We start from the raw sequence: 15,762 nt of genomic DNA on the forward strand, positions 1-15,762 counted from the left end.
GAATCACTTTTCTATACACTTGAAACTAATACAACATTGTAAATAAACTATACTGCAATAAAAAATGCAAAAACGAGATGTTGAGATATATCCAGAAATCCCAACAACTGTTTTAAGATTTCCAATAAGAGTAAAGAGAAGAAAACAATCTATGATATTAAGGAATATTCTTAACACTGAAAAAAGAAAATACTCTTCAGATTAAAAGAGCCAATGAGAATCCATTTTTGAAATCCACACCAGTTACTGAAAACTGAATGAAAATAAACTGCAAAATTCTGAATGCCAGGGATAAACAGAAAAGTTTTAAAAGCTCTCCAAAAAAGGAAAAAAAAAAAATGTCTCATAAAGGAAAGAATATTTGATTGGCATGAAAATTCTAACCCACAACACCGAATACTAGATATTCTAAGAAAGGAAATATTTAGAACTCTACACCCAGGTATTTTATCATTTAAGTGAATATGAAAAAGTGCAAAGATTCAAAAGGTTTACTGCGTGCTAAGTCACTTCAGTCATGTCCGACTCTTTGTGAACCCATGGACTGCAGCCTGCCAGGCTCCTCTGTCCATGGGATTCTCCAGGCACGAAAACTGAAGTGGGTTGCCATGCCCTCCTCCAGGGGATCTTCTTGACCCAGGGATCAAACCTGTGTTTCTCACATCTAACCTGCATTGGCAGGAGGGTTCCTTACCACTAGTGCTACCTGGGAAGCCCAAAAGGCTTACTAACCAACAATTTATTTGGAAAGAATTACTGAAGACTACTTCCCAGAAGACGAACAAATGAGAAGGAAAGAATGGAATATAAGAAAGATTGGTGAACAGAGAAGACAACTTAGACAACTGTAAATAATTTTTGGAAAGTTCTTAAAATTTTAAGAGCTTGGAGACTTTCCAAGTACCTTTTCCCTACCTTTTAGACTTCTTTTCATTGTGAAATATAACACACATACAGAGAACTACATCAAGAAAAACGTGAGATTAATCAATTATTGTAAATGAATATTCTGTGCCTGCATTCAGTCTAGAAGCAGAACATTGCCTCCCTACCTTTTTCCTAATCAACTCTTCTAATCTTTCCCAGCAGCAACCATTAGCCAACATTTATAAAAACCTTACCCTAAAATTTTTCTACCTAAAAAATTCATTCCTAAATGATATAGCATAGTTTTGCCTACTTTTAAACTTTATCTAAATGGGTCACACACATATAATCTTTTGGGTCAGGCTTCTTTCACTAAACATTGATGTTTGTGGAGAAACAAAAACAGCAATTGAGGCAGGAGAGGCCGAGCAATGTCTCAACTCCCCACAAGTACCCAGGGCTGGTATTCAACTCTCCTGGGCAGCTGGTTCCTAGTTATAAGATGTTTTCTGTGCCAGCAAGACCATTTTATGTCTGCAACAAACCCACTGCTACAGTCTTCATCAAGTATATTCTTGTTCTTTATCAAAATTCCTAAAAAGGGAGACCAACAGGGAACTCAATACAGACATGCCCAGCCATCCCATCCCAGGAATACCTCTCTACTTGATACCAAGAGCCTGGGAGGATAAATGCACACAACAGCTGCAGCCTGCAAGTTCTAGCCCACACGGTAGCAATTGCCGCTTTGTCTCAACTCTTTAAGCAACAGTGGTGCCCAATATGGAACAAATATGGATTTGGCTAGGTCCCAAGGAGAAGAAAGGGCTTCCCAGGTGGCACTAATGGTAAAGAATCCACTCGCCAATGCAGGAAACGCAAGAGACTCAGGTTCAATCCCTGAGTCGGGAAGATCCCCTGGAGGAGAAAATGGCAACCCACTCCAGGATTCTTGCCTGGGAAATCCCATGGACAGAGGAGTCAGGAGGGCTACACCATGGGATCGCAAAACAGTCGGACATGACTTAGCAACCAACCAACAACACAACATACCACCATTGTGATGATATCCTCGTCAAAAAATGCTTAACTTGAATCTAACCATAAGGAAACAATTAGGCAACTCAAAATTAGGAAACCTGCAAAGCAACTGGTATAAATTCTTTTAAAAATCACACTTGTGAAAAAAAGAAGACACCGGAAGTGTACTAGATTAAAGGATACTAAAGAAACACAATGAAGCAATATATGATCCTTCTGAAGGAGCACTTTCATGAAGTGTTCCACCGTCTTCAACACACACTCAGAGTTTGGGGGAGCACAAACACGGCAAAATGTTAAAGGCTAAGAAAATTACTGGAATTCAAAATGACAGTATAATGTAAATCAGGGGCTTGTAGCACTAAGAGTCTTTAAAACTAATTTTTAATTGTAAATAGCAATTTTTAATCATGTCCAACTCTTTGCGACCCCACAAAGTGTAGTCCACCAGGCTCCTCTGTCCATGGGATTCTCCAGGCAAGAAAACTGGAGTGGATTGCCACTCCCTTCTCTAGAGGATCTCCCCGACCCAGGGATCAAACCCGAATCTCCTGCATTGCAGGCAGATTCTTTACCTTCTGAGCTAAAAGGAAGATCTAATGGTAACTAGCGACAGCATTTTTTCTCATTTTTTTTTAATTAAACTTCCTCAAACTTTCCATTTCTCAGTCCATCACAGAAAGGGAATTTATGTTGCAGTTAAACAAAAAGTGATTCTAGAGAAACACTCACGAGAGCAGGTGGCAGTCTGCCACTCCAGACACTGTCCGTACGGAAAGGAGATTATGTAGGCGTTGGAGTCAACACACCGCTTCGTGCTGCTGCACCACATACATTCCATGCCGTTGCTCGTACAGTTGGAACATGACGTCCTTAAAGAGCAGGGCTTTTTGCAGGGCCTCGCGTTTTGATTTGGACTAACTGGAATAATTAACAAAAAGATAACTATTTTATTTATTAACTGCTTTTTTGACACAAGGATGTGAGTTTTGTTCGTTTTGTTGTTTAGGGAATGTTTCAATGAAGCCAAGTGTGGGATAAAAATTAGAGTCAAAATTATATGAAGTAAAATGAGAATGAAGATGGCATGCCAATACTTCTTAAATTTATTACCTAATTTGAAATTTATAATACCCTGGAAAAGTTTAATCCTTTACAGAGTACATAAAATTGTGTAACTTAATTTTTTTAAATAGAAATGCAATACATGACTTAGGTTTTTGTTTCTATTGGCTAGATAATATGTATGCTTATCATTATTTACTTTTCTAGTAAATGGATAAATATTCAGGATTTTCCACGCTGCTATTAATATAAACATTCCACACCTTTTAAAAGCAACAAACAATAGAATTTACTATAAAATCTTCACGTAAAATAAAATCTTTATCACACCTATTAGGATAGCTATGTTTGTAAATGTTAGCAAGGATGTGGAGATTGTACACCACTTGTGGGAATGTTAAAATGGTGAAGCTTCCACAGCAATAAGTGTGGCAATTCCTCAAAAAATTAAACACAGAATTACCATCTGATATAGCAATTCTACCTCTGGCTATACACACAAAGACATGGAAGCAGGAACTGAAACAGTTCTTTGTACACCCATGTTCATAGCATCATTATTCACTGTAGTCAATAGGCAGAAGCAACAAATATCCACCAGTGTATGAAGAGGTAAAGAAAATGTGGGATATAAACAACGGATAAATATTCAGATTTAAAAAGGAATTAAATTCTGACACATACTACAAGACGGGTGAACTTTCAGGACATTATTCTGAGGGAAATAAGCCAGTCACAAATGGACAAATACGTCATGATTTCACTTATATGAGACACTTAGCAGTGGGGTTGGAGAGGGGTGAATGGGAAGTTATTGTGTAATGGATATGGAGATTCCGTTTGGGAAGAAGAAAAAGTTCTGGAGATGGATAGTGTTGATAGATTAATAACAATAAGGATATACTTAATGATACTGAACTCGACACTTAAAAATGATTTAGAAATCTCAATCATATCTCAAAACCACTGAACGAAAAAAATGACTAAAATTGTAAGTTTGACATTATGTATATTTCACTGCAATACAAAATATAATATTTAAAAAGAGAAAAGAATTCAGTACTCTTTTCTCACTTAACAAAACTCCATTTGAAAGGATGTAACAGGAATGCTTCTTTTCACTTGCCAACTGAAATAGATCTATAAGATTAAAATGATTCTAAATTAGTTGTTAATCTTAACAACTAATCTTTCTTACAAAAACTATTATTATAAAAGCAAAACAGTAAAAAATTAAGAACGGATTATTACTATAACATCACTATTTTAACCAAGAAATAAAGATTGTATAAAACAATACAATTCTATTACTTTAACAAGTTAATGCTGAGGTCACTAACAGTAAATGGGGAAAGTGGGCGAAGATAAAATTTACACAGAAGTCAACATCATTAAAAGATGGTGAAAGTTACTTCAGGCCTATGTAGGATCACAGGCTGGAAGGGGGTTGTAGGAAGAAGAGTTGGAAATATAAATTACATCTTTAAAGAAACATTAGTTTACAAAACTACTTACCAACAGGTTTTTCGCAGACAAGGCCATCTGCCATAGATGTGCAAGGATTAGCTTTTAAGCCTGACACTGCAGCTCTTTCTAGATACGCACAGAACCCAGAATCATTAGGTTCACCAGGAAGCCACTGTAGTGTGGTATTTGTAAATGGAGACATGTCTTCCCATCCCCAGTAGGATATATTGATCTTGCGTAAGCCTACCCAAGGTGATACTTTCTGTAAACAACAGCAAAAGCAACATTTTTTAAAAAGTGAGATGTAAAAATCCTGTGTCACATTCCTTAGCAAACAGTTTATTATCTTTAAAAATTACATTTTAAAATATATCGAAGTACCTATCTAATAACATCTAATACCAAGGAAAATTAATAATCCTAGGACATCTTGGAAAATGATGCATAATAGTATGTTTAAACTATACATTTAGCGACATGACTCAGGTCATTTATTTAGCCTTTGTGAAGCTCAGTTTCCTATTCTATAAAATGGGGATATCTGATATATATACCTATCTTATGAGAATAGATCATTTTATAAAACAACATATTGTATTGCTACTGTTGTTACTGATTACTTCTGCTGCAGCTGCTATTACTACTGCTACTATCAATCTAAAGAGTTATGCAGTTAAGAATCTAAAGCTAAAGTGTCATGATATGCACTGTGAGAAAATAGAAAACAAAACCAATGAACAGGATATTAAGGCTGAGTGAAGACTTCACAATAGGTTCACAAAAAGACAAAGAAGTGCCTCTCTCCTAGTTCAGACCTCTACTAGTACAGTAGGACTAAAGTGCAGTTTTAGATAAAATTAATGATCTACTTTATTAAAGAGATCAAGAAATAAATAATAAAAATCTTTGACCCTGTTGCCTAAAATTTAATTGACAGAGGTTTATAAATGCCACCAAAGTAAATATTCTTAATGCTCTCAGCAATACTTCAAAAGGAGCTTAAAAACAAAATATATTCTGTATTTATATAGCTTATTTTAATCATTCCTCAATTTTAAAAGGCTATTCTAATGAGACTGACAAAATAATGATATATTCTTGGGCCAAGCTACACTCCTTACAAATCGTTTAGATTGCAAACATCTCTTTTTCTTGTCTTATTTCTGCTTAGAGTTATACATCTCTTTTTGAGATTTTAGTTTTCATTTTTTGTAACTTAAGTATAATTGACAAATGAAAATTATACATATATAAGGTGTATGGCATATTTGTTTGGTATATGTGTTTCACATTGTAAATTACCACATCAAGCTAATTAACATAACCCGTCACCTCATATAACTCTGTGTGTGTGTGTGGTAAGAAAATATAAGATCTAATCTCTTAACAAATTTCAAGTATACAATATAGTATTATTAACTACAGTCAACTGTCCCATACACTAGATCTCCAGAACTTATTGCCCTGCGTAACTGAAACTTTGTACCCTCTGGTCTACATCTAAACATTTCTCCTATACCCAGCCCCTGGTAACGGTTATTCTATCTGCTTTTATTAGCTCAACTATTTTATATTCCACATATAAATGAGAACACCCAGTATTTGTCTAAGTCAGGCTTATTTTATATAGCATAAATGTGTCTCCAGGCCTATCCATGTTGTTACAAACAGAAATTCCTGATTTTTTTTAAGTCTGAATAAAATTATACGTGTGTGTATATATATGTACATATATATTTATGTTTGTATATTTTCTTTATCCATCCATGTATCCATTCATGGACACTTACGCTGTGTCCATAACTTGGCTATTTGGAAGTGCAGATATCTCTTCAAGATAGTGATTTAATTTCCTTAGGACATATAACTGGGCTTCCCTATTGGCTCAGACGGTAAAGAATCCACCTGCAATGCGGGAGACCTGGGTTTGATCTCTGGGTTGGGACGATCTCCTGGAGGAGGGCATGGCAACCCACTCCAGTATTCTTGCCTGGAGAATCCCCATGAACAGAGGAGCCTGGAGGGCTACAGTCCATGGAGTCGCAAAGAGTCGGACATGACTGAGCCACTAAGCACAGCACAGGATATATAACTAGGTGTAGCACTATTGGATCATACGATAGTTTTGATTTTGGGGGTGAAACTCCATGTTTTCCAAATTGACTATACCAGTTGTATTCCCACCAACAGTATATAAGGACTCCTTTTCTCCACATTGTTGCCAATATTTGTTATCTCTTGTCTTTTGGACAACAGCCTTTCTAAGAAATGTGAGATGATATTTCAGTTGGTTTTGATTCACACTTCCCTGATGTTTAGTGATGTTGAACTTTTTATAATATACCTGATGGCCATTTGTATGTCTTCTTTGAAAAATATCTACTTATGTCCTTTGCCTGTTTTTCAACTGGGTATATCTGTGTGTGTGTGTGTGTTGAATAGCTTGAGTGCCTTATATATTTTGGACAATAATTCTTTTATCACATACAGGTTTTACAAACATTTTCTCTCATTCCTCAGATTGTCTCTTTATTCTGCTGATTATTTTCTTTGCTCTGCAGAAGCTTATTAATTTGACACAATCTCATTTGCTCTTGTCTGTGCTTTTGGGCTCACATTCAATAAAATCACTGCCCTGACCAATGTCAACAAGACTTTTCTGCATGTTTGCCTCTGGAAATTTTAGTTTCAAGTCTTAAAGTGTTAAGTCTTTATTTTGAATTTATTTTTGTATATGGTATGAGAAAGAATCCACTTTGATGCTTCTGCATAAGAATATCCAACATCATTTATTGACGAGATTGTCCTTTTCCCATCCTGTGTTCTTGACACCTTTGGCAAACATCAATTGATCATAAATGCATGGATTTATTTAGGGCTTTCTATTATAATGTGTCTTGGTGAAGACCTCTTTATGTTCAATCTGCTTGAGGTTCTTTGGGATTGATGGCTCTGGATGTTCATTTCCTCCTCCATATTAGGGAAGTTTCCTGTCATTATATCTTTAAATGAGCTTTCTGTGCCTTCTGGAACTCCCATAAAGCATACATTGATTCCTTATGGTCTACAAGTTCCCTAGGCTTTCTTCACTTTTTTTTCATTCTCTTTTTTTAACTCTAGGTAATTTCAAATGACTTGTATTTGAGCTTGCTGACTCTATTCTGCCTGATAAGAGTCTGCTATTGAAGTTCTATCTGGAATTATCTAGTTTAGTCATTGTGTTCTTCAGCTCCATAATTACTCTTGGGTTCTTTCTTATGGTCTGTCTTTGTTGAACCACTCAATTAACTCTTCTTTCATATACTGTTTTCCTAATATTGTTAGGCTGTTTATCTGTGTTTTCTTATAATTTACTGAGCTGTTTTCATTGGTTATTTTGAATTGAATTCTTTGTCAGGCAGTTTGTAGATCGCCATTTCTTTTGAGTTGGTTGTTATTGTTTAGTTGCTAAGTCATGTCCAACTCTTTGCAACCCCAGGGACTGTAGCCCTCCAGTCTCCTCCTATCCACGGGGTTTTCTAGGCAAGAACAGTGGAGTGGGCTGCCATTTCCTTCTCCATGGGATCTTCTCAACCCAGGGATTGAATCAGCGTCACCTGCATTGGCAGGCAGATTCTTTACTGCTGAGCCACTGGAGAAGCCCTTACCCATGCTTTACTTTGCTCTTTGGTAACGTCATGTTTCCCTGATTTCTCGTGATTCCTATGGCCTTGAACTGGTGCCTGCACATGTGAAGAAGTAATCACCTCTTCCAGTCTTCACAGATTGGCTTCAGTAGGGAAAGCCTTTCATCAGTCACCCTATCCAGAGATTCTGGCAGACTGTGTGGCCATGGGTAAGCAGGCCTAGAATTGGGGTCCAGAGGATCTGTCTGGTGCCTGGGTTCAGAGGGACAAGTGTGGATCCTGGGTCCACTGGAGTGGGTCTGGAGTTTAGGTCTGCATGGACAGACTCAGAACCAAGGGCTCCATAAGGGCAAGCCTGGAACTGGAGTCTGGGTGCAGGCCTGGATCCAAGGTCTGAAGGGGTCACCACAGCACAGGGGTCCACTGGAATAGGGCTGGCGGTGACTGAGTACAAAGTGGTGGGCCTGGAACCTGGTCCACAGTGCCCAGCGAGCAAATTTGGTCCACAGGGCCCAGTCTGGAGCCTGGATCTGCGGGAGCCACCCAGAAGCATGGATCCACAGGGTTTACCTGGCACTGAAGCAGGACTTGAGCCTAAGTCTACTGGGGCTAGTATGGGGCTGGGGCAAGCTGGGCACCTGGGCCCACAAGTATGGTCCTAAGGCTGCAGGGGCTAGCTTGGTACCAGGGTCCACTGGGGCAGGCCTGGTCCTGAGTCTGTGAGGTAGGTGTGACACCTGCATCCATGGGGGTGGGCCTGGCACCTGGGATCACAGGGGAGGGCCTGAAGCCTGAGTCCACTGGAATGGCCCTGACCCTTGGTCTGCAGAGGCCAGCCCAAGGTGGGGACGCAGATCCTAGGTTTCCTAGAGCCCAGGAATGTATGGGGGCTGGCCTGAAGGCTAGGTCTGTGGGCACAGTCTGCATCCCGAGGCCACAGGCGCCAGTCTGGCACTCGGGTGTGCCTGGAGCCTGGGTTCACAGGGAAAACCCAGGCACTGGGGTTCATAAGAGCATGCCTGGGGGGGTGGGGACCACAGCAAAATCAAGGCTCATTTCATCCTCTTTCCCCTTTTCAGAGGGTATTTCTCACTAAGCTTCACAGCACTGTGTTGGCTTAGGGGAAGGATGATACAGGTAATGTGGAACTGTCCTTTCTACCATCTTTAATCAGTCTTTTCTTATTTCTGTGTTCCCTCTGCCATCCCTGATGCTACAACCTCTCACCTGGACTCCTGAGCTTTCGGAAAGGTATTTTGTGTATGGGTAATTGGCTAAATTAGTGTTTCTTGGAGGGAATGAGTGTCAGAAACTTCCATTCTATCACCTTGCTAACATCATTCCAAAACATTTTTGCTTAAATACACATAATAATATATTTACGTTCGAAGTTATCAAGTTAATAATATTATATTATAATGTGAACTGGTTTCGAAACTCCACATCATCTTTTTTTTACATTACCGAATGTCAGGGTAGAGAAAAATATGTTCCTCCACCTTGGTCTTTGACAATATAGAAGTAAGATATATTAATTCAGTATTTATTCTAAATATGTTGTACAAATGGTCCTTGAGAGCTTCTAAAGAACTTGTAGAACTTGAAATTTAGACAGTGTACAAATACAATGATTTTTACACATAAATACTCAACAAATACTTCTTAAATAAAATTATAGTATTATTAACATTCATTAGGGGCTTCCCAGGTGGTTCAGTGATTAAGAATCCACTTGTCAAGCAAGAGACTCAAGTTCAGTCCCTGGGTCAGGAAGATCCCCTGGAGAAAGAAAAGAGCAACCCACTCCAGTATTCTTGCCTGGGAAATCCCATGGACAGAGAAGCCTGGTGGGCTACAGTCTATAGGGTCGCAAGAGTCAGACACAACTTAGTGACTAAAGAACAACAAACATTCATTAGAACAGATCTCATATCACCCAGCAGAGTACTGTACATATCACAGGTAGTCAATAAATTTTGCTAAACAAGGCCAATAGAACAGAGATAGTTATCTTCTAACATTCAGTTTTTGACACAGAGATAGTGCTTAATAAATAATGTTTTCTAATTACAAAAACACACATGCTGCTTTGTCTTGTGACCATCATATATTTCATACATTATTCTCAATATATTTTGGTAACAAAAAAGCTATAATATTTTTACAGTTCTTGATAATAGCAGGAATCAATCCAACAGATATTTCAGATTAATGACTGTGCTTTACATTATAGCAACTCAGCTTATTATTTCCAAACTATCTATAGCAAAGATAAGTCGTTTAAAATGAAACATTTTTCTCTAAATCGTCATGATAAGAATCTACAAAGAAGAAGAGAAGAGCAGGAAAACAAGCAGTTGATAAAACATTTAAAGTAACTATTACCCAGTAAATGAGCTGGACAGGCAGCTGAGAAACAAAAGATAAATTACTATATTATGAAAATTTACTGCAGCACACCATAAATCACTGCAACATTTCATTAGCCACTGTCGATAAGTAAATGATCATTTGACCCAGGATATCTCTTTAAAGTGCAGGAATTTGTCAATCTCTATTTACGATGGAAGGGTTATCTTAAGTTTATACAACTGAAATGACTCAGGGTATAATTCACTTTCTATAGTGATATGTTTAATGGAATGTAACCTTGCAGAAAATTCCACCTTTGAAATTTTGCTAAACCTCATATTTCTAATGAAACAAAACATTTATTTACAGAGGATAGCCCACCAACTATTGAATCTAAGTTCATCATACATTCAAATTAACTGTTGGTCTAATCTTTATGATTTATAAACATAAGCAATAAAAAATAAGCAACTTAAAGAAGAAATCTTGAAATATGAAACTTCTAAAATAGCACATTTTGAGATTATAATGTAAAAACTAAAACTAACATAAACAAAGGAAAAAGCAGTTGAGTTCTAATGCCAAACACTGTGCTTGTTTGTGCCTGTGCTCAGTTGCTCAGTTGTGTCCAACTCTGCAACCCCATAAACTGTAGCCTGCCAAGTTCCTCTGTCCATGGGATTATCCCAGCAAGAATACTATAGTGGGTTGCCATTTCCTTCTCTAGGGGAACTTTGTGATCCAGGGTTCGAACCCATGGTCTTCTGCAGCTCCTTCACTGGCAGGCAGATTCTTTATCACTGAGCCACCTGGAAGAAGCCCAAAGCCAAACACAAGTACTTTTCTAAAATTCAAAGAATGTGGATCTACCAATAAGAAGCTCTTTGTAAGTTAAATATATTCAGTAGAACTAATGTCCAAATATTCACTGATAACTACCCTCAATTTTGTAATGAAAACAATGAAGTTATTGCTAGTACAAAAATGTAAATAGATCTTAAATTATGTTGTATTCTCCATATGATTAAAAACAAAACTTTACAAATACTACTTTGTTACATTTTTCTAAAATATTTTTAAAAATTAATAGATCTCTCCTAGATGATACCACGTGCATCTTATCCTCAACTATAAGGCTAGTAACTCTCAAACAAGATAAATTGAGAGAAAAACAAAAACAGAGGTATTTCTCTGAATCCTTACAAATATCTTTATGTACTGGCCAACTCTAAGTCTTGCAAAAAGTAACTAGGGTACTACTCTAGGAAACTCCTTAAGTTGACATTACATGTCAGAAATCTATCCTCTATCTGCATATATCGCCCTCTGTGCATTTACCATTGCAATTATCACACTTTGGTATAATTGGGTTTGTCTTTCTCTTCCGAAAGCTCTTTGACAATAGTGATTGTTTTTAATCTCTATATTCTCAGCAAGCAGTAGACTGTCAAGTACACTGAGGGTGCTCAATAGATATACTAAATGAAGATTAGCCTATCCTTTCCAGAAAAATAGCTTCAGTTCACACAAAAATGGTTTTATAATACAAATTGAATTATTATAGTTTTTCTTTACCCTATTAATATAAAGCATTTAATATATTTGTTTGACAGCCAAGTATCATATTGTAATGTCCATGTAAAACTTTTGAATATTTATAAAAACTAGGGATACATTACTTTGCTGACAAAGGTCCGTCTAGTCAAAGCTATGGTTTTACAGTAGTCATGTATGGATGTGAGAGCTGGACTATAAAGAAAGCTGAACACCAAAGAATTGATGCTTTTGAACTGTGGTGTTGGAGAAGACTCTTGAGAGTCCCTTGGGCTGCAAGATCCAACCAGTCCATCCTAAAGGAAATCAGTCCTGAATATTCATTGGAAGGACTGATGCTGAAGCAGAAGCTCCAATACTTTGGCCACCTAATGCAAAGAGCTGACTCCTTAGAAAAGACCCTGATGCTGAGAAAGATTGAAGGCAGGAAGAGAAGGGGACAACAGAGGATGAGATGGTTGGATGGCATCACTGACTCAGTGGACATGAGTTTGAGCAAGCTTTGGGAGTTGGTGATGGACAGGGAAGCCTGGCATGCTGCAGTCCATGGGGTTGCAAAGAGTCAGACACGACTGAGTGACTGAACCGAACTGAACTTAAGGATATAAATTATCAATTTTACTAATGAAGGGGGAGACTTTTGACTCTATACAGATATAAAATGTCATTAGAAATTAAATTATCCATATCAATACTCATGAGAAACACACACACTAATACCACCACAAAAATTGTGGTAAGCAGTAACAGTGAATTGAATATTCATACAAACATTTCAAAAGGGTATGTGCTTAAGTCTCTCTAGTTTTCTTAATATTTATACAAAACTGTTCTTAAGTCAGTTTTTAAAACTCAGACACTTATTCCCCTGTTATTAGCAAAAGGAAAATCCATAACATATACTCATATACTTTAGCATAAATCAGGAATAATCTTAAGAGGAAAAAGATCCTAGTATAATTAGTGGAGATGGGGGGAAGGCTTTGTAAAATGTAAAAAATTAAAACACCAGTTTGGGGTAAATATTTTTCTATAGACAATATCAATATTAACTATTCATTGAATAAATTCATTTAGTTACCTAAAAATTCATTATCTAATTAATGATTCCTGGAAATATCAGTAACGGCAATAGTGGAAACATACAAAAATAACAATCTTAAAAATGCAAACAATAATAATCATAACTTTAGTAAATACTTAAGAAATAAAATTTTTATTCTTCACATACAATATCTCACTTATTTCTCACAATAAACATTAGTGCAGTTCAGTTCAGTCACTCAATCGTGTCCGACTCTTTGTGACCCCACGGACTGCAGCACACCAGGCCTCCTTGTCCATCACCAACTCCCAGAGTTTACTCAAACTCATGTCCATCGAGTCAGTGATGCCATCCAACCACCTCATCCTCTGTCGTCCCCTTCTCCTCCTGCCTTCAATCTTTCCCAGCATCAGGGTCTTTTCAAATGAGTCAGTTCTTCACATAAGGTGGCCAAAGTATTGCAGTTTCAGCTTCAGCATCAGTCCTTCCAATGAATATTCAGGAAGGTAGCAAATAACTATCCCAGGTTATAGATGAGGAACATAGGGCTGTGGAAGTTAACTTGCTACTAAGTTGTAGAGATAAGCAGTATATCCAGATTGCCTGCTCTCCATCAGTTTGATATTTAATGCATCATTTATCCTCAATGTTGTTTAAAAATCAGCTGTATCAAAAATGTATCACTTAACTGATTCGACAGCAAGCAACTGGTAATATATGTTCTGAAAAGTTTTCAAGCCAAAACCATCTCCACTGCACCATACCAAAAGACTCCTTGCCCAAATAAAAGTCATAACCTAAGGTCGAAATAAGTCGTTGAAATCTAATACCATTTTCAAAGCAATACTTGAATTATAGCCAGACCTCCATTAGTGAAAGTTGCTCAGTCATGTCTGATTCTTTGCCACTCCATTGCAAACCATGCAATTCTCCAGGCCAGAATACTGGAGTGGGTAGCCTTTCCCTTCTCCAGGGGAATCTTCCCAACTCAGGGATCTAACTGGGCTCTTCTGCATTGCAGGCGGATTCTTTACCAGCTGAGCTATCAGGAAGCCCTGTGTAGAAATCATGCCACTTTGTGGATTATTTAGCCCACGGTGTCTGTGTGTGTGCGTACATTTTAAACATTGGGCAAAACTGTACATACCTCAGTTCTGAGGTATTTATTATTGTTTAGCTTTATTACTTAACTAATCTATACTGAATTCTAATTTTACTTTTAATACAAAATACAAAAATCTATAATGATGCTATGACAGTTTACATTAGTATATTTCAAGTATATATTTGAACTAAATAAGGTATTTCAAAACTAGAATTAGTAAACTATTTCTAAATCTCCTACTTAAGCTATTCTTAAGTATTGACTATACTTTTTCTTTTAATTGATGTATGTGAAGGGAAAGACACTCAGTCATGCCCAACTCTTTTTGTGACTCCATGGACTGTAGTCCACCAGGCTCCTCTGTCCATGGGATTCTCCAGGCAAGAATACTGGAGTGCGTGGGTAGCTATTCCCTTCCCCAGGAGATCTTTCTGACCCAGGATCGAACCTGGGTCTCTTGCACTGCAGGCAGATTCTTTACCATCTGAGCCTCCAGGAAAGCCCCATTAATTGATGCATGATTGACATATAATATTATTTTAATTTCTAGAATTCAAAATAATGATTCAATATTTGCATACATTGTAGAATGACTACCACATAAGTCTAGTTAACATATGTCACCATACACAGTTTTTTGTGATGATTTTTAAGATATACTCTCTCAGCACATTCCAAATACGTAATACAGTATTATTTACTATAGTCATCACATTGTATATTATAGCCTCATAGCTTATTTATTTTATAATTGTAAGTCTGTACCTTTTGACTGCTTTCATTCATTTTGCCCACCCTCCATCCTTACCTCTGGCAAATACCAAACTGTTCTCTGTATCTGTGAGGTTGGTTTTTTAGTTTTTAGGATGTTTGTTTGTTTGTTTTAAATTCACCATATATGTGAGGTCACAGAGTACTGAAATCTTGCCATTTGCAAGAACATGGATAGATCTAATTGAAATAAGTCAGGATAAGAAAAATACCACATGATCTCACTTATATGAGGAATCTAAAAAAAAATCCAAGAACATGTATCACAATAAATACAAATATCAAATCATTATGTTGTGCACCTAAAACAATACAATGCATAATATAATCTACCTCAATTTTTTCAAATGTCTTTAAGACACTTCAAGTAAGTATATGAACTAAGATATTTCAAAACTGCATTTAGTAAATTATTTCCAGATCTCCAACTTAATCTGTTCTTAAGAGTTGACTATATTTTAATATCCCAAGAACAGCAAATAAATACTATGGATTCCTATTAGAAGTTTATTATAAAATGATATTTGATACCATTTCCAAGCAAATATTCCATTTTCTATGGAAATATTTTCCATAAAACAGCTTTCAAGGAAATTAAAACTGCTTCCAAGTGTTGTATGTTCCAAATCTTCCATATACTTTAATGATCTGTTTAAGTCCAGCTAACTATTTGTATATTATTTCAAGCAAATATATACAGGATAACTCAAAATTTTAACCCTCAGAACATACACATAAACACACATACACACAAATACACATATACTCATATAGCCAATATGCTTGTCTAGTGTTCTGATTATAAGAGACATCCTAAGTTACAAAAAAATAACACTTCAAACAAATTATTAAATTATATACACAAGTTT

At 36.8% G+C, this 15,762-nt stretch overlaps 1 protein-coding gene across 7 annotated transcripts in view; it reads right to left on the reverse strand.

Moving 5' to 3' along the window:
* ATRNL1 (attractin like 1) overlaps window positions 1–15,762 on the reverse strand; it is a 738,261-nt gene that overhangs the window by 564,917 nt on the left and 157,582 nt on the right. For 6 of the 7 annotated variants that reach the window (XM_081573518.1, XM_081573521.1, XM_081573519.1 and 3 more), the window contains exons 16-17: window positions 4,489–4,702; window positions 2,641–2,829 (exon numbers count right to left, since the gene is read on the reverse strand). In XM_081573518.1, coding sequence (XP_081429644.1) covers window positions 2,641–2,829; window positions 4,489–4,702 — 403 coding nt within the window. Of the gene's footprint in view, window positions 1–2,640; window positions 2,830–4,488; window positions 4,703–10,085; window positions 10,112–15,762 lie in introns of all 7 variants that reach the window. The other variant, XM_081573515.1, reaches the window with a different exon arrangement.

The sequence above is a fragment of the Giraffa tippelskirchi genome, chromosome 2 (assembly GCF_054371585.1).
Source record: "Giraffa tippelskirchi isolate mGirTip1 chromosome 2, T2T-mGirTip1v1.2.pri, whole genome shotgun sequence".
NCBI lineage: Eukaryota > Metazoa > Chordata > Mammalia > Artiodactyla > Giraffidae > Giraffa > Giraffa tippelskirchi.